The 22,681-nt window shown below is 40.9% G+C and overlaps 1 protein-coding gene across 4 annotated transcripts; it reads right to left on the bottom strand.

Moving 5' to 3' along the window:
• Positions 1-201: 201 nt before the first annotated feature.
• Positions 202-14,099, bottom strand: LOC114819278 (uncharacterized). 4 transcript variants are annotated; one of them, XM_029096136.2, is made up of 6 exons: positions 13,848-14,099; positions 3,450-4,156; positions 3,235-3,342; positions 2,962-3,165; positions 1,021-2,884; positions 202-691 (listed from the first exon to the last, which is right to left on the bottom strand). In XM_029096136.2, exons 2-5 carry the CDS (start codon positions 3,639-3,641, stop codon positions 2,300-2,302), a joined length of 1,089 nt encoding a protein of 362 aa, XP_028951969.2. In that variant the 5' UTR covers positions 3,642-4,156; positions 13,848-14,099; the 3' UTR covers positions 202-691; positions 1,021-2,299. The 4 variants fall into 4 exon arrangements, with proteins under 4 accessions (XP_028951969.2, XP_070671717.1, XP_070671718.1 ...); XM_070815616.1 differs by having other exon boundaries at positions 13,848-14,098; XM_070815617.1 differs by having other exon boundaries at positions 2,962-3,139; positions 13,848-14,098.
• Between the last annotated feature and the right edge of the window lie 8,582 nt (positions 14,100-22,681).

The raw sequence follows: 22,681 nt of genomic DNA, 5'->3' as shown, positions 1-22,681 counted from the left end.
CATTGTTGTGGGTTTTCTTTCTCCACTATGCTTGCTTAGGGACTCCTCCGTCACCCGCAATTAGTAATGAATCATATTCGGATTGGAGCAGCCTGACTTTATATTTATATTTATTTATAATCAGATTATCAAATGTGGACTACGCACAACAAAATTTGCTGACATCGCAATTTAATAATTAAATTCAATGAACAAAAGAAATCGAGTTATAATTCAGAGATCATTGTTATAATTAACGTCTGTACAGTGAATACAGGACCAGCATTCAAAGAGGGTAAATTCCAACAATTACCCTGACTATCAATACAGCAGCTATACCATTTAACCCTATAAGTACCCACTGGAAAAGCAGAAACATCAAGCAAGCAACTTGAAAACCCTTGCCCTCTTTCGTTCAGTTCAAAACGTGCGAACGAACTCACAAACTCGCCATCATTTTTACCCCTTTGACGCTTATTACCCTTTTACATACTGTAACTGCTCCTTGTTTTCTCCACTTTCTCTTGGCTCCTGAAAGGATGCTCCACTGTAGACCATGCAGTACAAATTTTTCAACCGGACTCGGATGTCTGGGGGCATATTTCTCAACTGAAGGAACAAATTTAATGATAAGTTGAAGCCTGAGGATACATATATTCCATCTGGGTTTCTCGTTTCACTGACAGCGAAGAGTTCTGACCCCAGGCAAGGCCTGAAATTTATGTCAATGGAAAAAATTAGAATGGTGGTGAAAACAGAAAAGCAAAACTTTTATATAACTAACAATATGATGTTGGGGCTTGCTCAACATCTTAGACTTAAAACATCATATCAAAGCAATTAACCAATCCAAGACTAAAACCCTAAAGTAAAAAGCTCTAAATGGTGAATTTAATCCTAAATAATCAACCATGTCAATATACGATATGGAAGCTTTAAAGGATTGAGTAAAAGTAAGATTTTCTCGATGCATCTATTCTTAGAACAAAATGGAGAAATCAACAAAACAGAAAGATTGTTTGAGTTAGATGTATATCATACCTAAATTTAAAGTACTTGGGAGTCTGGAAGGGAATTTGCATCCATTTCATTAGGATGCTATACAGAAGTTGTAAGCCATCCTTGGTTGCTTGGGAGAGACCTTCCACGTTGTGCACTCCGTTTGCCTTACTTTTCAAGCCAAAAATCCCCAAAACCACAGAACTACAAACACTGAGAATATCTTTCACTACAGAACCAACCTTACAAGCTTGGATTCTGGACTGCAAGTGAAAACAATCAATGGGCTTGCCACCCGGATTCAAAAGCAGACAAAGATTTGCACTGGTTTCATGGTTACTGGCCCCCAAACGCCCAATTAGATTTTGTATCAACGTTGAGTCTAAGTTGTTCTCTGTTGTTCCCAGACCGAAAATAGAAACAGATTCGATTAGGCTTGGAATGTAAAGAGAAAAACCAGTACAAAAGGCCAACAGTGAACAAGATAGTGCGAGTTCCGAAATGATTCCTGAACTTTTTCTGTCCATGTCAATGAAAGATTTTGTTACTAGATCAAATTCTTGTGATAGCCTCTTCAACTGCACAGATATTTGAGTACACTTCTTCAAGGATACAGGGTATCCAACCTGTTCATTATTGGTAAAGCTGTGCTGGTCAAATTGAATGTTTTCAAGAACTTTAACTATATCCACCACAGCTCCTAGCACCTTTGCTCTTAAAGACAAAAACCACCTTTGGAAATAAAAAGTTTGGTCCATTTTGAAATCACCTTTTAATGTTACCAAAGAAGAACAAAGACCATCGTAAGCCGCTTTTAGCTCCCTACTGTTAATATGCTCCCTGATATTACTAGCTGAATCTTGGCTGATTTCACCTGAATCATTACTAAAATGTATAAGATCGAATTTATGCGTCTCTAAACCTTGTTTTGCCAACAGCAGAGACTTGAGTTTCCTCTCAGAATCAGAAAATTGAACTAATGATCTCATCCAGCAGCAGCAGGAAATAGAATGAACCTTTGGTACTAACTGCTCGAATGTGAAAGTGGCAGTGAGCCAGGCTCCCTGACATGCTGCATAAATCCCGACTCTGTAAGCAGGCCACTTGTTGTTTTCTGTCAGCATCCTGTTCGCACATTCAATTGTACGAATTTCATGCTCCATTAAGTGAGATACACCCGAGTTCTTATCAAGATTGCAACTTCCCTCACTCCCATGCGCCAAGTTAACCCAAATGATGCGACAATGTAACAACAAAGAGTAGAGCGTGTATGTATAACATCCAAACAAGTTGCTCTGACTTACAAGTTCGACCAGAAGCTTCACTTTGTCAAATACTTCAGTGGAGATGGCGCCAGCTTCAATGAGATTTTCAAGAAAGGCCACCAAAAATCTGTACACAATAAATAAAAGCTTTGATCTGATAGTTCTGCTTTTTTTTCTCCTTTCAAGTCTACATTATCACGAATAGATGCATCTGCTTCTGATGTAACGACTAGATTGTCATGCATATATGAGAGAGACTTGACCAAAACATATATTTGATCCAGCACTAAGACATGCATATCCGGATATTCTCGAATTAGACAGAAAAGAAGATTGAGCAGGCAATTAATTTGTTGAAACACTGGAGACTCAGTCCGACAAAGATCCAAAACTGGCTTAACCATCAAGGTGATTCGATCAATGATAAGCGAGATCACACGAGATGGCAGAAGACAGGAACAAGGTGCAAGAGACCCCATCTCTGTACTTCCTTTTAGTTTCGTTGGCACATCTACCAAAACAGAAATAGCTAACAGGCCCTCAGACGTGATTGGAGATGAAGTTGCATTCTCAGCAACGGTTAACAGCTTAGAAGATTCAAATACATCGAAGGGTAGACCTGCTAGCTTACATGAAATAATCTGCAGAATGCGTACGTGAGTCAATATAAATTGCAAAAACATTAATAAAAAGTTAATCTGTAGGACTGAGAAACAACCTTACGTAATGTCTGCAGTGCATCACATAGTATGAGTGACGGAACTTGAGGTTTATCTAGTATGTTAAATAGTGCTCTCACAAGATATGCATTTACAGGAAAATGACACATTCCTTGACTGTATATATAATGCAGGCTTCTTACTGCCGTTGCACGCAGCTGAAGAGGTTTTTCTTGGCTAAGAAACAAGAGAAGCAAATCCATCTGCATTCAGATGCCAATAAGTATTACGGATCAAGAAATCTGAAACCATATGCTACCAAAAACAATTACCTGCTGAGATATAAGAATGGTTGACCTGGAAGCCAGTTTGGAGAGAGAAACCAGCATTGCAACCTGGCAACCCTCATCCGCGGACTCTAACAGAAGCTTTAGGCATGTCTGGAATAAAGCAGTGTTAGGCGAATCTTTTTCATAAGCAAATACCTAAAACTCTAAAAGAACAATTTCCAATTAAATTCAGGCCAAAAATAACATAGCAAAAGAACCTTGTAAGCATTATTCGCAAGGGGATGTGAGCACCGAAGTTTGGCAAATACTCGTGCTCCAGCCAACCTTATAGCAGGTGACGTTTCTGGTGAAGTCATCATATGAGGCAGCATCTCCAAGACAACACATGCAAAGTCCTTTGATAACTCGGCAAAACATCCTGCTGCAAACAGCGATGCTTTTACCTCCATAACGTGAGAAGAAACCAAACTAGAAAGCACCAAGTAGCGTATGCTCGAACTCTCTTTAGCAAAATGTGCCCAACAACCAAACAGACCCAAAGCCAATGCCCTATCCTCAACATCCCCACTGTCAAACACAAGCTTAACTATCCTCAGCAGTTCTGCGTTCACATGAACCCGAGTTTTGGACAAAACTCCATTATACTCTTTCCGCTTGTTCCTCTTCCGGTACTAAAACAGAAAGGCCCTGACAATAGAGAGCCTTATATTCTTGTCTCCACAATGGAAGGCATTGGCAAGGCGAAGAATGATGGTGTTGGAGAAGAGCTTTTCCTCACCAGGAATTAGGTCGAACAGGTGGTGGACAGCAGGAGAAGCATCTGGCTCCGTGCTTAACTGTTGGAGCCTTGCACCGACTTCCGAAATGGTTTCGAGAGAGAGACCTGGTTTCTTGGAGCGCAGGGCTTTCTCTAGCTCGATGCTCCATTGCATCACACATGCTGCCGAGTTCCTTTCCATTTCAGCTAACAAAAACAAGTCATAACAAACTCATAATGTATCACACATTTAATACTCTTCTCCTCAATTTCGTCGAAAAGTAACAAACTTTATCTACTTTCAAGCCTTGGAACTACTGAAAAATATAGTCTTTCTCTAATCTAATCAATTTTCCACCCAAAACAAAAACCCATGTTAAACACACAAACTGCTAAACAATTAAATTAAAGAAATTCCAAATGTAAAGGAAGAAGGGAAGGTGTTTGGGATAAAATCTGAACTTTGGGCCAGAGAGAAGGCCGGCCCAAACCCAAGGCCCAGAGAAAACTTAGGAGGCAGGAAAGAGGCTTTCGGCTGGGCACAAGTTACAAAGGCCACCTGCTTACCTGTTCAAAGACCACAGGGGGTAGGTTATTCAGTCACTGCACAGCCCAATAAAGTACTTTATTGGTGGCATTCATGTAAAAAGCTAGTGAGTCATCACCAAACCGCATTCGGGCAACCTCTATTGCTACAGGAACCCAAGCTGAAGTCGTCTATAAAAGGAGGAAAAGAAGACAGAATTAAGGACACTCAAACAAACAAACAAAAGCCAAAACTCTGCTCAAGCCAGATTTGCCTTCAACGAAGCTGTAGTCAGCACAAGCCTTCATCCCATTCGGGATAAACCTTCCCAAACCCCTGTAATAGCTCTGCTACCTTGTTCATGGTGGTATCGATTCATTTTGTATCCTCTTCTCCCCCGTCAACCCCTCTAAAAGCTTTCAGACCTCTGACAGAGCCACAAAGATAGATTTTGTAAGAAGTTCAGCCTTGGCCGATAAGGTTCAAACTTACCCGACTATCTTTGCTCTGTCTTTGTCTTTTCTTTCTTTTAAAAGCACAATAACATGTTATATATTCCCAGTTATATACAAGTTATTTCTAGCAAAGTCATAATGAAAATGAGTCTTCAGCACTTGGATCCGATCTGAATCGTGTCAGAGTTCAAATCAGATCTAAGTCTCAAGCCCGGCGGGCATGTAATTTAAAGATCAATTTAAAAGTCCTTGGCCTCAAGGCATAAAAAAGAACTCTATGTGGACTCAACCCATCCACGACAATCCTTGATAAGCGAGAAGTCCGAAGTTACTTGGGGCGCAAGTAATCAATCTATTTCTCCGTTTTGTTGCTATTATATTTTGATTCATAGAAAAGGCTTAAGCAGGGAGTGAATTCTGATAGAAAGCCTCAAGGCCTACACCTAAGGCCCCACGAATGCATCTATTTAGCTTCATTTCATGTTGTGGTCTAGTTGGTCCGAGTATAAGGATTAACTCTGATGGGAAGCCTCAAGGCCTATACCTAAGGCCCTACAAAGGCACTCATTTGGGTTCGTCCTACCTCTTGGATTCAGATAATCAAAAGTATAATAGTGATAAGACTCGGGCAACCATAAAAGACCAAATATGATACATCCAAGCGCTGGTTTAGTTTGACAGGAAGCCTCAAGGCCTATACCTAAGGCCGCACAAAGGCACCTGTTATATCTAACTTGGTTTCTCGGGCGTATACATATTCAATCAAAGCTTAACACCCATTCAACATCTGCCATACTGAAGATGGCAGTGGCACGCCTGAGCACGACAAAGTTAATCTTGATTGTGAGCCTTAAGGCCTACATCTAAGGCCCCACGAAGGCACCCTTTCAAATTAACTATGTCCTTCTCTTTCAGAACTGCCCGACGAGCCTTGCCCGAAGTGTGTCTTGCCCGACCAAGATCTGCCCGACAAAGGCTTGCCCGAGCGAGCCCGAGAAGAAAGCAGAAGTACGACAGATACCCTCAACCGACGCCATTCTCCCAGGGGAGCTGTGTGCTCGTCCGCCAGGAGATTCCTGCGACGAACATAGTTTTGGCACGCCCGGTGGGATAAGAAACAGCTGCACTTCTAAGATCTTACATGTCCAAAAGGAGAAGCTATAAACTTGCCAAAAAAGAAGCCAAGAAGAATCTTTTCCAGATGACAGAACAATCAGAAAATCCTTTATCCCCATCCGGACAGGTGGTCTCAGGTAGTTCGACTACATCTGAGAAATCACAGGGGAAAGGGATTAATGAAGAACTGCAAGCTATAATGATCCAAGTGTTGAAAAGCATGGAAAGAATTTCCTTGGAGACTAAGGGAGAAGTAAGCAGACTCTGTATGCTTACAGGAAATCTACAAAGGAGGCTGGATTTGGAGTTCTCTACTCCAAAGGGTGCTCAAGGAAATGGAATGAGTCCAGTTGTTATAAGAAGTGAGCCAATCATTCCTTTGTTTCCACTACTAGAAGAAGAAAAGGATAGGGGAAAGAAGAAGGTGATACCTGAAGGAAGTCAAGCAGTGATGGAGTCAGCTTCAGAAAAGGAGTTTCCCAGCTTCCCATTATTATCATTTAATAATAGGAGTCAGAGCGAACAAGAAAGAATGAAGTTTGGACTGCCAACCACGGCTGGAGAAACTAGCGGGAAAGAAACAACCACTACTACGTCAGATAAACCTCTACCTTATAGGCCACCCCCGATGGTCAACAAAGGTGGAGGATCTAACTGGAGAAAATCTGAAACCAGGAGGGAAGCAAACGCGGGCAATGACCGGAGTCCGAAGATTGAGTCAGCTATCCATGGCCAGAATGATAATTTAGCTACTCAGCAACTAAGAGAAGAATTGGCTGAGTTAAGAAGAACGGTGATTCAAAACGTCCAGCCTCGAGTTCGTCCAGTATTCAGGGTTACCTACCAGAAGCCATATCCTGAATATATCGATGAGTTAAATCCATTCCCTCTTAATTTCAAGATGCCCGCATTCCCGATTTTCACAGGGGAAGATAGCAGTGTGTCCTCTAGAGATCATATTTTCAAATTTTCTAATCACTGTGTGGCGTATGAGGACAATCCAAACTACAAATTGAGGTTGTTTGGAAATTCACTAGCAGGATTGGCATCTCAATGGTATTCTCTATTACCCCCCAATTCCATTGCTAACTGGGGGCAAATGGAGATGGCTTTCCATGAACAGTTCTACAGGATAGAGCCAGAGCTCACCATTAATGATCTGGTAGAAGTGAAACAATATGATCATGAGTCCACCGAAGATTTTATGATGAGGTTCAGAAGGACAAGGATGAGATGTCAGTTCCCTGTCAACCAAGCACAGCTCATATCCATTGCTCAAAGGGCTTTAAAATTACCTTTGAGAAAAAGGTTCTATGATGCACAGTTTAATGAGCTACAAGAGTTGGTGATTGCTGCTACTAAGCATGAGAGGCTGTTACAGGAGGAACAGCAGGTAAAACATACTTCCAAAACTCCTCCGTTCTACAAAAATAAAGCTACTATTCACCATGTAGAGGTAGGGGAAGCCGGACCCGAATGCAAAGATGATCACGAGGAGAAGAGTATAGATGTGTGTGCTGCTGAGATGACCACACCCTTCAAGCCATTGACGATCAAAGGGTTAGTCCAACCAATCAAGGACCAGAAGATCGTGAGATGAATGATGGTGGGTTCGTACCCATGAAACCCCCAAAGTATCAAAGTTATTCTTTCGATCTAACCAAGGCGCCAAAAATCTATGAAGAGCTTGTGCGGGCAAGAGTCATTTTGCCCGACAACACCAAAAAGATGCCCAAGCCCGAGGAACTCAGAGGGAAGAAGTATTGTAAGTTGCATTATACCTTCAACCACTCTATAGTCAATTGTGTCCAGTTTAGGGACTGGGTACAGGATCTGAAAGTGAAGGGGAAGTTACTACTCGATTCACCTCAGGCTAGTATGATGGTGGATACTGACCCTTTCCCCGAAGCTCCTATTAGCATGATCGACCTCGTTTTCAAGGAGTCGGGGTTATCAACAGAGTAAAATACCATTGAAAGGACCCGGGGGCAGGGGCTAAGATTGCCAACAATAAAGATGGAGGAGAAAAGCAGGCAGGCAAGAGGGCATAGATTTGCCTGAGGCCTATCCAAAGGGAGCAGAACAGGAGGAATGTTACATATCCATTCTAAAACAAAAAGAGATTACAAAGTAATTCTATTCCAAAAACTTTACATCTTCACATAAGGTGATTATTCTAGAATGGTATGTTCGCATGATGGTAAAAATCCTATTTGGTTCAGCCAAAACGGTATGGCTGTTTACAAGTTCAGACTTGGTTTGCTCTAACTCTGAAGTCGCTTTTTCCACCCCTTCGATCTGTTGCTCAAGGTTATCCAGAAGAGTTGTTTGCTCCGCCTTAAGGATCATCAGTTGTCTCTCCAACTTCTGAATTTCAGAAGAAACAACTTCAATCCGTTCTTTGGTCTGCATACTCTCTTCCATCAGCCGACTAACTTGGGTAGAGGAGCTCGATTCTCTCTCTATGAAGCATTTTGCCCGATTAGCCAGCCGGTCTGCTCTCTGATGTTGCTCCCTGAGGGCCCTCAAGTTTTCAAAGAAAGAAAGGAAAGAATCATACTGAGGCTTGGATAAGCGATCGTTTTTAAAGAACTCAGTAATGGCTCTCTCGAGGTCACAGAGAGCCTTGAGGCTAAATGATGCAGTGAATTCTTTCTTTGCCCATGTTTGAAAGATTTGTTGCTGCTCCGAAGACATAGATTTTGTTGAAGCCTGCTTTGAAGACTTCAACCGCGTCTCAAGTCGCCCGAGTGCTTCGAAGAGTTTGGGCAACTTGGCAGGATCAGAGGAGGAAGGAGAAGGGTCCGGCATAACAGTTTCTTCTGGTGAGATAATGCCTATGGAAGGGGCAATTTTTGTTTGTTCAATCGGTTCATTTCTAGACAGGGAGGTGTCAACATCTCTAGAGGAAGAGGGAGGTTGAAAGCACCTTGGGTTACGGGCCATTGGAGGAGGGGAAGTTTCTTTTGGGGAAGCTCGCTACAAAACTTCAGGATCAGGACAAGGTGAACTATGCACAAGTCAAAGCAAAAGAGGCTTTGGAGAGAAGAAAGTTACCTGACTTAACCCCGGGGTTTCACCAGAGAATGCACTAACTCTTTGTCGAGGTAAAGATTTTTCACCACCAGCGATAGATGGGAAAGTTGTGCCTGAACCTGTGCCTACATCCTGGTTGTATCCGAAAAAAGTAGTGATGATCAGCAAAAGGTCACCAGAGGAAGAAACAAGAAGAAAATATTCCAGCACCTGAGGTTGATCTTGAGGAGAAGAAGGAGGTTCATCGACCAGCTGGCGAGTAAGCGCTTGCGAAATAGTTGTGTCTAAAGCTACAGGGATCTCAGGAACTATGGGTTCTTTATCCAAGGCCACTGACGGGGGAAGGGGTTCATATCCCGAAGATGGCTGCAAAAAAAAAAAAAAAAAAAAAACATGGATAGGAGTTACTTGGGTAGCAATGTGCAAAGTTGAAATGAAAAGAAAGAGTAACTCACCAAAGTATCATCCTCATCCACAAAATGCAACATGATTCCTGTGGAAGGATCAAATTGAGAAGAAAGGGTTGCATCTAGGGTAGGTTGTGGAGAAAGACTTTCTTTCCTTGTAGCCTAAGCCAAATTATTCAAAATTCAGGAAGGTTTGAAAATAAGAAAGTATAAAGATAGAAGTCATACCTCTTTAGGCGTAGCAGCCCTTCGTGATTCCTTCTTAGAAGCAAGGGTTGACCTTTTGTCCTGTTGAGTGATAAAGGGATAATCAAATAAGGGAGAAAGGTAGCCATTTGATCCAGAAGAGGAGAGACTCACTGGAAGATTGTTCTGTCTCTTTACCCGCTTCAGAAACAGGAGCAGATGGGGCTGTTGGTTTAGGAGGCACGGTGACTCTTGCCCGCTTACTCTTTCGGGTGAGAATTGGTCGTGTGGTTGCTGAAGGAAGTGCCGGATCAGAGATTGTGGTTTTAGTTATGGCCACCCTCTTTCGTTTTGATGCTTTGATCGTATCCTTGGCTATTTCTTTAATTGTTTCTTCGGCTCCTGAATCCCCAAGAGATTCTGAGACGTCTGTCCCTTCCCCGGCTTCCCGCCTTTCAGCTTCTGCTGCAGCACCATGAAGAACTGCGGCATCAGCAGAATCATTCTCTGATTCGATGGCTTCGGATTCAGTATCAACTGAGGCTGCAGAAACAGGTAAGAGTGAGGAAAGTAAACAACAAGGAAAGCAAAATCGGATGGGAAGAAAGTCACCTATTAGGAGTAATCGGTTTTTCTCTTGGATCATATCTTTCCAATTTGCAAGCTCGCCCGAGCTAGGATATGATTTAAGAGAAAGCTGGCTAAAAATGCGATCGTGGTTCACTTTCAAATCTCCTCCGTATTTTCTAGTCCACCTTTCCTCCCACCAAGAGGAAAACAGCGAGGTACATTCGAAATTAAGAACAACGGAATGTCGGGCTGCTTGGCTCATCACGTCCAAACTACGGCGGGCAGCTCGAAATATTGCTTCAGAAGGAGTCTGTAACCGAAATGAAGTGCCACAATGGATGGAGTCGAAGAATGGGACAGGTATGGATTGCCTAAATCCTAATTGCCTGCTGCAGAAGTTAGGATGATACACCTCCAAGCCTCGATCATACCGATTTCCCCGGACCCCCCAGGCCAAATCTCTTGGCTGAATACAGCTGATAAACTTTTCCCTGCAGAAGGGAGCAGCATCCTCACCAGGGGCATCTTGGAAGGCTTGGTCAGAAAACCAAGGATATCTCCTCAAGACCGATGCACCCCATTCCAAGTCTGATCGAGTCCTGCAGACTCGGAAAAAGTAGAAGCATGCAAAGGTGGAATGATCTACAGGAGGAGCTTCAGCCAGGATTCGGGCAGGAGCCACACCCTCTGGAAACTCTAGATTAATAGCCCGAAATTCTGGAAAATACCATTGTAGCCAAATCTGTATCATCCAGATGGGGCCGTTCAAATTGGTCACAAAGGGCTCATCCCGGGTCATGTCAAAAAGAAGGTGATAGAGATAGGAGAGAAGGAATGGACCTGTGGCAACGTCATCAAAATTGTGAAGAACCTCTACCAAGGGGATCCATTCTACCCGTACCCCCTTGGATTTGTTGGGGAAGACGTGCTTGTTAAGCCAGTAAAGAAGAAAGTACATATGCTCTTGATCTTTGTCGGCTTGAGGAGAGCCTGCCCCGAAGTTCTTCTTGACAAAAGGGATGAATCCTTTAAAGGAGGTCCCATAACTTTTGAAAGTAACTGAGTTATAGCTGAGATGAAGGAAGTAGGTGGAAGAACTTGAGCCCCCGGTGGTAGAGGATGGAATCCAATCTTGAGTAACATCTATCACCCTGCCCGATGGCCTCAACCCGAAGACTTGGGCCATATCAAGAATGGTGGGAGACATGGGACCCATACGGAAATCGAAGGTGTTTGTGCCCGTATTCCAAAAGAGGAGGGCAGAAGCAAGCAATTCGGGCTTAGGGGTAATTGAAATCTTCGAAAGCATAATCAGTTCGTAGATGCCGTTACTCATCCATTTCTGCTTGAAGGAAGGTTCCAATTCGTCAATCCACTGGGCCCAGGCAAGATCATTCATCAAGGGAAAGCCTCGACGATGAAAAGACCACTTAGAAGAAGAAATGCCCGAGTCGGCCAAATAAGGATTTGGGGTAAACCAGTTTCCCCTAGGCATATTACTTTCTACTACTGAGGGAACCCGAGAAATCCAGGCAGGACCCAAAGATTGAACCCCATGCATCTCAAAGAAGAGTTCAGAATGCAGACCTGCCCGCGGACGATGCAGCCCGTTGAGCAGACGGCGTAGAGTGGCAATTCCTTCACCAGACTCGTAGGATGGTAGGGTTTGGCCGGATCCTGAGGCCATTTAATGAAGGCCATGGGGAAGAAAAACAAGGAGAACGGTAAAGATGCAACCTCGTCGGACAACGAGAAAGAAATGATGGAAGAATTGGGGAAGTTTTGTTGTATCAGAGAAGGTTTTCTTTTTACGAAACACAAAGAACGGAGAAGTTCACTCACAAGGGTTTTAAGAATTCTAAAGGGTTTAGAACATGGGTCTCTTTCAATTAATGTTGGCGCTTGGGATCCCAACCTTAACATCAATTGAAGGGGGCACTGTTTGGGATAAAATCTGAACTTTGGGCCAGAGAGAAGGCCGGCCCAAACCCAAGGCCCAGAGGAAAACTTAGGAGGCAGGAAAGAGGCTTTCGGCTGGGCACAAGTTACAAAGGCCACCTGCTTACCTGTTCAAAGACCACAGGGGGTAGGTTATTCAGTCACTGCACAGCCCAATAAAGTACTTTATTGGTGGCATTCATGTAAAAAAGCTAGTGAGTCATCACCAAACCGCATTCGGGCAACCTCTATTGCTACAGGAACCCAAGCTGAAGTCGTCTATAAAAGGAGGAAAAGAAGACAGAATTAAGGACACTCAAACAAACAAACAAAAGCCAAAACTCTACTCAAGCCAGATTTGCCTTCAACGAAGCTGTAGTCAGCACAAGCCTTCATCCCATTCGGGATAAACCTTCCCAAACCCCTGTAATAGCTCTGCTACCTTGTTCATGGTGGTATCGATTCATTTTGTATCCTCTTCTCCCCCGTCAACCCCTCTAAAAGCTTTCAGACCTCTGACAGAGCCACAAAGATAGATTTTGTAAGAAGTTCAGCCTTGGCCGATAAGGTTCAAACTTACCCGACTATCTTTGCTCTGTCTTTGTCTTTTCTTTCTTTTAAAAGCACAATAACATGTTATATATTCCCAGTTATATACAAGTTATTTCTAGCAAAGTCATAATGAAAATGAGTCTTCAGCACTTGGATCCGATCTGAATCGTGTCAGAGTTCAAATCAGATCTAAGTCTCAAGCCCGGCGGGCATGTAATTTAAAGATCAGTTTAAAAGTCCTTGGCCTCAAGGCATAAAAAAGAACTCTATGTAGACTCAACCCATCCACGACAATCCTTGATAAGCGAGAAGTCCGAAGTTACTTGGGGCGCAAGTAATCAATCTATTTCTCCGTTTTGTTGCTATTATATTTTGATTCATAGAAAAGGCTTAAGCAGGGAGTGAATTCTGATAGAAAGCCTCAAGGCCTACACCTAAGGCCCCACGAAGGCATCTATTTAGCTTCATTTCATGTTGTGGTCTAGTTGGTCCGAGTATAAGGATTAACTCTGATGGGAAGCCTCAATGCCTATACCTAAGGCCCTACAAAGGCACTCATTTGGGTTCGTCCTACCTCTTGGATTCAGATAATCAAAAGTATAATAGTGATAAGACTCGGGCAACCATAAAAGACCAAATATGATACATCCAAGCGCTGGTTTAGTTTGACAGGAAGCCTCAAGGCCTATACCTAAGGCTGCACAAAGGCACCTGTTATATCTAACTTGGTTTCTCGGGCGTATACATATTCAATCAAAGCTTAACACCCATTCAACATCTGCCATACTGAAGATGGCAGTGGCACGCCTGAGCACGACAAAGTTAATCTTGATTGTGAGCCTTAAGGCCTACATCTAAGGCCCCACGAAGGCACCCTTTCAAATTAACTCTGTCCTTCTCTTTCAGAACTGCCCGACGAGCCTTGCCCGAAGTGTGTCTTGCCCGACCAAGATCTGCCCGACAAAGGCTTGCCCGAGCGAGCCCGAGAAGAAAGCAGAAGTACGACAGATACCCTCAACCGACGCCATTCTCCCAGGGGAGCTGTGTGCTCGTCCGCCAGGAGATTCCTGCGACGAACAGAAGGAGCATGGAGATTGGAGAGAGCTGCTTACCATCAAACAAACTATGTGGCTCCAGCCTCTGTGAATTTGAATTCAAAAACTAGTTTGCACAGAACAGAAGGAAAAAGAGGATTGGGTGAGCGACTGCTGTTGGTCGGGGAAGGGTTGAAAATTAGGGGTTCCGATGGAGGAGATGAGGGGATTCTGGGACAGTGGGACTCGGGGCGGGAAGAGAGGAAAAGGGTAGAGGCCCTCGCCTTTGATATTTCATTTTTCATTGATTCGCGCAGTTGCGTATTCACAAGGAAAGGGATGCTCTCCGCATAAATTCTAATATCCCCACGTATTACTCATTCATTATCGTATACTGTACAGTTAATTTTCATCGGATACTATTTGTGTTTAATTTTAAATAAAAAAATCATATGATTTTTTACCGTAAGATACACGATGAATAACTAAAATGTAAGGATCCTAAGATGGGATCCAATTCCCACCCGAAAAATGATGCTCTCTGGATCCATTTTGTGGGAAGCCATTCATCACAAAACAGAAAGAAAAAGAAAAATCCTAGAATTTTTGTCAGGGCATGTTTACTTCTATGCAAGTTCTAAAAAACGCTAGGCGTTAGTCAGGCGGCAGGCTAGCGCCTAGCGCCTAGGCGGCTAGGCGGGATCTAGGTGGGCACCTAGGCAGATTTAGGTAAATTTCTTGTATATCTTATAAATAAGTGCATATTGACACATAAAAAATAAAATTATACTTGTATGAAATCTATGAATAAGATAATAAAAGAATGATAAAATACAAAAAGAGTATCAAACAAGTCCAAAATTTAAAAATACATTAAGCATATATGCCATATAACTTAAGACATTTTAAATCATTATGTCTAATTTTTTTTTAAATAAAAGTAAAAATTATATGTAGTGGGTTGGGTGGTTCATAATAAAACTACTAGGAAGCCATGCCAGACATCCCTTAACCAAACCACGCACATTGGTATCATTCCAAAAATCCTCTCTTTTATTTATGATTTTATTTGGGTTGGTGTCCCACTTAGAATTTTGGAGCACCAAAACTGGTCAAAAACCTATACAATTGATTTGAAAGTTGAGCTACACCTTGAAAAACGTGACTTTTGTGCCTTTGGTGTCCATCCAATTTGCATGTGTCCATCAATGTCAAATATATATTTTTTTTTATTAATTTACAAAGACACTATTAATATTTCCGTGCCCTCTAGTTTAAGATATTTAAATAAAAAATAGATTTTCATATCCCTTTACACTTCCTCTCCTCAATCTTCACGCCTCACTCCCTCTTCTCCATTCCTCTCTCTTCTCCTTTCTCTCTCTTTCTCTTAATCCTGCCGCCTTTCCTCTGACCTCTTTATCCCTTTCCCAATCCAACCAAACCTCTCTCTCACTTTACTTTTTTCCCAATTTTTCTCATTTCCTTCTCTCTCTCTCTCTGGATTCTTCTTTGGCTCCTTCGAGGAGGTCTCGCCGCATCTCACTTCCTGGTCACAAATCTCGACTTTCTTTCTCTAATAATCGATGGGCTTTCTTTCCGTTTCCTCTTCTTCTTCTTTTTTTCGTTTTCCGTTTCCTCTTCTTCTGTTTTGAGCTGTTAGTTTCTCTTGTTCGATGGATTTCAAAGAGACGGAGTCGTGACACAGCTAAGAAAGTCGTGGTGCACAAAGAGGGAGTTGAAGCGAATTTCTTCTCGGGAAACCATTTCACTCCGCCTAGACCGCCGCCTAGACCGCCCAAGCCGCCTAAGAGCGCCTAAGCTTCTATGTATGGCTATTGAAGTTCTGCTCTGCTTAGTCCTGATTTTAAGGACTTGTGAGATCTAAATGCATATTAACTACAAGATTATATTAGTTTAGATCCAAAAACTTAAAATATTTGCCAACTTAATAAAACAATACCAACTTAAAATTCATGAAACATTATAAGACTCATTTTCTTATTTTGCTTTATTAAGTGAATATTTCAAGTCTTTGGATCTAAATTAATATAAACTTGTGGATAATATGCATTTGGACCTCACGGGTCCTTAAAATGAGGACCTTAGGCCATCTCCAACTGAAGTGTCTAAAAGGCCAAAGGGCTGAAAATAACCCTAAAACCGTCTCCAACCGAGGGCCAGGCAAAAGGGCTCATAGGCCCCACTAGACAAAAAATGGCCAAAGGGCGAACCGACTTGTCCAAATAAGCCAGCCAGCCAGCATAAGGTTGGGCTAAAAAATTTGAATCTCAACGGCTAGCTGATATCAGCTAGCCATTATTTTTGAATTTTTTATTATTATTTCTTTTTACAGTTTTTTTTGGTCAAATATTTAAAAAGAATATTTAATTAAGGCCTAGAAAGATGATTGATTCTATATGGGGATGTTGCTTTTATAAGCATGTTTGATTGCTCAAACCTCTCCCACAGCCAATGTGGGACAAATATAATGGGTGCCACACATGCAAGCTTTTCCTTGCTCAATTGTAACGACCCATCCCCAAAAACTACGGTTTTTATAATTTTAAAATGTGAAATTTCGAAAATGCCCTTCGAGGCAAATGCATTGACTTTTGTTAACCACCTTGTTGAGTCATGTAACATCCATTTTCTTGGCGTATTCTCATAGTATTCGTCGCTACGAACGCGTGTGCGCAAACAGAACGTAATTTGGAGTTATAACTAGGGCCGGTCCTGAGATTTTGGAGGCCTTGTGCGAGATTCAAATGAAGGCCCTTACAAGGTCTAAATTTTGGTTGCTATATTTTCTTTTATATTTTATATTTTTTTTCTTGTGTATAAATTGATATAAATGCAAAAGAAAATAAATAAAAAGCATGGTTTGGTGGCTATGTATCTACTTTCTTTATGTTTTTTGGTTCGAAACTCCTTACTATTTAAATACAAAAAGCATGGTGTGGTGGCTATGTACATATCATTCACCGTACATATATCATAATCAGAACAACTCATGCTCTTTATTATGAACTAGTTAAACAAATCATTGGTTATGATATTTGTAGCATCTTATGATGAACTGTTAGTTTTTTTTATTGCATTTTTTCTCACTCCCTAAAGTGAGGATGATTCTAACCCCCGCTCGGTTGATTGTTGTTAGATTAGTTAGAATTCGAGATTTGTGTCTTAAATCAATTAAACCAAATTAATTTAATGGTAATCAATAGGGGATGAGCACCACCTGCTCACCTCCACTTTATTGTTGTGAACAAAGTTGTATTATATATTAATGACTAAATGGTCTTCAAATATGATGAAAATTAGATGATCCTTAAAAGCTAACCAAAAGAATAAACGAACAACATGTATTCGATTAAATGATGTCATATATGAAAAGGGGGTTTTAAAGATTATATCTTTAAACTTTTAAGGATTTTAATTAATTATGATATTCCTAATCATAGATTTATCATCAAAAGTTCTCTTTTATAATGATAGAAATTAAACTACAAATATTAAAGAGAAAAGAAAAAATTAATGTAGTTCAAAAAAGTCCCAAAATGGTTCTATTGGGAGTCGAACCCGTGCAAACACAAATGTAAGTACCAGCGCATGACGGTTCCCCTAAGGCAACACTATGAACTATGTTCACACTTTTTTTATATGTAGTACATTGTAAAGAAAGAGTTATTAACAAATTAAGTCGAGGGCAAAATTGTAAATTTATTATTTTCTGGAATGCTCCAGATTTTTGGAGCAAATTTAGAAAGCCATGTATGTGGCCCAGATTAAAGGAAAGAAAAGATGGGCGGTGGAGATGAAACTTAAAGGAGAGAAAGGAGGAAGGAAAACGGAGGAGAAAAGGATTGGGCAGAGCTGTCCAATCGGAAAAATGAGAGAGGGACTTGAGGAATGAATTAGAAGAAGAGGGAGGAGAGTTTGACCAATGAAAAGAGAGGAAAAGAAGGGAAAGGAGAGAAGGAGAGGATCAATCGGATCTTTTAGACCCGCAACCTTGACTCAACTCCTGATGACGGTTCCGACGGGTTTTCCATCAAATACTCTGGCTTTCTTTAACCTCCCATCACCGCCAAACACCTTCACAACATCCTAGCAACCAAATTGATCCAAAATCGACGAGTTTCGATGTGATTTCACTGAGAACACCCGTACGGGTACCGTGAAACCCTAGCCTTCAATTCACCATTTCTGAAGCAATTACCTTCGATTACCACCACCAATCGATGTCTCTTGAGCCCAGGAACAAACGCCAAACCAGTTTGGGGGCGGCGGATTATTGGAGTTGGCATATCGGAGTTCACCCCTTTCGGGGTTTCAGACAGTTTAAGGATTTTTCAGGCCACTTTCCAGGAAAATTGGGTGTCTTCGTAGGAAATTGATCCTCGTCTCATGATCTTCATTTTGGTATGATTTGGTGAATTTTGGAATTTTCTGGTGAATCAGGGTGGCAGGCACCACGTGGCGGCGGCGCGTGGGCCGAGACCTCACCTGACCATCTTAGGCTAATTTTGAAGCCTTGATTCAATAATTGACATTTGTTAGTGAAATTACAATGTTTTAATATAGTTTCATAATTAACCACCTAGTTGGCCACCACTGGATCCTGATGTGAATTACCGATATGACCGTTGGATCGTCACTAAACCTTAATACCATATAGTATGTAAGATTTGAAGATTATAGGAACTGACCGATCAGGAATCTGATGTACGGATCTTCCCGAATTGGATTTGTAAGTTCGTAAAATAAAACATCGACCGCCACTTAATTTTAGAAATTGGCGGAGATCTGACTGTTGGATCATTCCAAAACTTTAGGACGTTATTCTAGAAGAATAATTTGTATCTTTTGAAGTTACGGATCAGAAATCCGATGAGTGATTCTTCTGAATCGAGTTACGTAGGGTTGTAGACCCTACTGTCAACCTTTGACCAACGGTTGACTCTTGGCCAATGGATTTTAAATTATTCTAGAACTTCCTTGGGGATGTGTTTTACATAAGTTATTTGTTCTATATATAAGAATCCTAAGTTGTGATTTGATATTTCTTCTAGGTGGCGTTCGTTCATGACTCCTTGATATTGTGCTAAGGACTTGTAGCGTGGACTCCAATGAGTGGGCATTTGCTTTCTATATATATATATTTATATGTGTGTGTTACAGTTTCCAGAACGTTTTTCGTAGATGATTTATGTCTTGAATGCCATGTCATAAATGAGTTGCATTTTGAGTATTAAATTGTTATACTTGTGAATGATATTGTGTGATGCTGTGGAGACTCAGATAAGCTTCAAGTGAGTATAGTGTGATTGAATGGATTGTATTGCATTGGTATGCATATGTTTATTTAGAGCTCATTAAGCCTACACCTCGGTATTAGTGCTCCTGCCCGGGGCTAGGGCCAGCCTTCACTTGATCGTTCACCTCACGCACCGCACGCTCACCTTGGATCCAAGTCTAGTGCCAGCCTGTCGTACAGACCACAATAGGTGGTTCCGACTTGTAGGTGACCCGTGATTTATTGCACAGCTTTCACATGATCGTAGCACTTGAGTGTACACATTTATACCTAACATGGCGTACAGGTCACACCAGGTGACTCTGACTCGTGTGTTAACCTATATTGATGAGCTACAGGACCAGTCGTACAGGTCACGTTAGGTGACTTCGACTGACATGCTGGCTTAGATTGATTTCACACTTGGCTTACATTTATTATTGCTGAGATATTATGACATGGCATACTTCAGTTTTCACTGCTCTTGTGCATTGGTTTTTGTACCTTATTTTCTGGAAACTATACGGGTTTTACAATGAAGGTTATTACTTTCAGAAAAGGTAAATGTGTTTTCTAAAGTTTTTTTTTTTTTTGCCCACTCACCCTTTTGTTTTTCGCACTTCCAGATTTTAGTAGGCTTCCATATCGACGAGGATTCTTGGCATATTCTAGTTTAGGTGGCTACCTATGATGATATAATCTTTATCTTACCTTACTGTACTTTACTTATACTCTGTAGTCACGTGTGAAATGGGTTCATTCCCGCTCACAACACACTCGTCTACTTAGGCACTTTTAGATTTAAATTTATTCACATATTCCATATCACTACACTTTATGGTTTTGTCACCTTCCAGGTGTCAGCCAACACAGCTCGATTCGGAGTCCTAGTGGACATCTCGGGTCGGGGTGTGTCAATTTGGTATTAGAGCATAAGTTTGGGCAGTATTGCATTCATCACACGCGTGATGTAAGTATTCTTGGTTCTTGAGCCTAATTCTCGAATCTTGCCACCTCGTCGAGCATGAAAAATGTGTTAACATTTTCTAAGTTTTGAGTGACTTAGATGACTTATCGCCATTCGAGAAAAATATTTGATGGCCACCCCTAGTGTTTTCCCTTACTTATGACCGAGGAAAGTTGTTTAGTTGTGGTGTTGATTATGAATAAAGCTTCTGACAACTGAATTGTTGTCTCATTTCACCTTTATTTACACCTATCGAGGATGATGATCATTTTGGAAATCTATGATGATGTATTCTTTGGACGTTTCAATTGTGTTGAGGCAGCATGATGAAGTATCACTTATAATCGTTCGAAATGAACCATTTTATTCCTGACCTAGAGTCAATTGTTGCCATTTTCATTTAGAAAACTAGACGACACTTCTCTGTGGAAGAGCTAAATTTTCACAAACTCCTCAAATACACTTTCTTTTGGAAGAGCTAAATTTTTTATAGCGGTAGTGGAAAAACTAAATCAACATCTATGATTACACTATCGTGTATCGTCCCAGTTATGCAAAAAAAAAAAGCATCAAGAATCATTTGAATGGTTGTAATCACTTCCTATATTCGAATGGAGATGGGGAAATATCACCATAAGCTCCTAGTACGAGGTATATCATGCATGCGGAGATTATGATGACGTTTGATGATTATAGACTGACTTGATAAGTCAACCAACTTTCCATTGGTCCAGATGGGCTACATTGTTGATCACTTGAGAGAATTTCTCATTCTTGAATTCTTCATATTTTCTGGAGTTTCGATCGGCGCTTATTCTGATTGTGATTCCGTATTCATCTTCTTGTGCTAAAAAACATTTCAGTCAACCATGAGTACGTGTCTACTCCACTATTTTTATTTTATTATTGAGGTAAACAGACCGTCTAGAAGAATCACTCGGACATTGAAATTTAGTTGTGACATTAGTTCTTCGATCACCCAACAATTACTCTGCTGAGTGAACCTTTACCGCTGATGATTCAATATTTTGTAAACTACCTTTGTAGTGTGAGATCACTCAATCAACCTAGATATCTTGAACTCTAGATTTGATGGACTTATTTTGATCCTCAAATTCTTGAGTGTGCTTTTAGCCTTCTCGACATGGTTTCTCACTCAATCAGTAAGGAATTCACGATATATTGACTCGGCGGATGCGTGTGCCCAGTTTCATATCAATGCTAACAGGAATAGTTGGAGCATAATCTTCTCATGAGTCTACCATATATATCAAGAAGAGTTTCATATGGTCTTGAGGATTGAACAGCCTTTCAACATGGTATTGGTGAAGGTATGAATGTAGGTTTTGAGCTTGGAGATTATGGCGTTAGTTTCTATGAGTGACTCGATACTGCAACTGTCATTTGAAGAATGTGGCCAGAGATATAGTTTCTCTAATTCAAGTTTTCAGATCTTATACTATCAATTTGGAAAGCAATCATCGAGGTTAGTCTCGAAAGAAATGTTTTATGACAAGTGTTTGTTCAGGTGCATTTTCACTACTTACTTCAGGACATGATGGTTCGGGCTTACATGGACGTCGAAACACTTCTAGTAGTTGGATTAGTGCGCTCTGGGATAGTACAACATCACGATCGAGTCATGAATTGGACGATCTAGGCATATTTGCACATAAGGAGCAAAACGATATTTTGGCATCCTTGGGAACTTCTCACTAGCTTATTGAGACAACAATTAGTTACCAGTATTATAGGCTGCAGACTGTAATATCGGTGGCTTAATTGTTGGTTTCGCTAAGCAGGTGAGCAAGTCAGCTCATATACGGCAGCAGTTATTAGTTAATGATGGTTTCGACTCGACTCATGACACACACTCATTCTCAAAATTCATGACACGACAAATGTTTGGCAACGTCCATTTTCATTTCAGTTTTTTTATTTTCAATGCAAATTATTTTCCTATTACATTAGTTTTAATTATTTAGGTATTTTACTATTACAAATTTTTGGGTGAGTTATTTTCATTTTCGGTTTTAAACTCAATACAAGTATTTGAATCGTACATTTCTATATATCTATTTCTTGTTGTTATCTTAATATATGCATATATTTTTTACCTTATGTTGTTACGTAGTATTACATATTTTTGACTTTATATTTTATACAGGTATCATACTACTATATTATCGAGGAAGGATGAAGGTATGAGTTTGGAGGCATGAAAGAGGAATAATTGCAATCTGATTGCGATGGAATGGCATTCCCTTTTATGCAATTGCTCTAACTCAACTTCTTCCTTGTATATGTATTTATATTTTCTCCCCATTTTTGAGTATTTTACATTTAACAAGTTATATTAAATTTTGGGGATGAAATTTTCTTATAGGGGTAGATTCCGTCCCCAAAAATTACGGTTTTTTATAATTTTAAAATGTGAAATTTCAAAAATGCCCTTCGAGGAAAATGCATTAACTTTTGTTGACAGCCTTGTCGAGTCACATATTATAGTACTTGTCGCTACGAACGCGTGGGCGCAAACGGAATGTAATTTGGAGTTATAACGAACGAGTTATTAATTAATGAAGTCGAGGGTAAAATTGTAAATTTATTATTTTCTGGAATCCTTTAGATTTTTGGAGCAAATAT

The sequence above is a fragment of the Malus domestica genome, chromosome 16, assembly GCF_042453785.1.
Source record: "Malus domestica chromosome 16, GDT2T_hap1".
NCBI lineage: Eukaryota > Viridiplantae > Streptophyta > Magnoliopsida > Rosales > Rosaceae > Malus > Malus domestica.
This window is presented reverse-complemented; position numbering and strand designations above follow the sequence as displayed.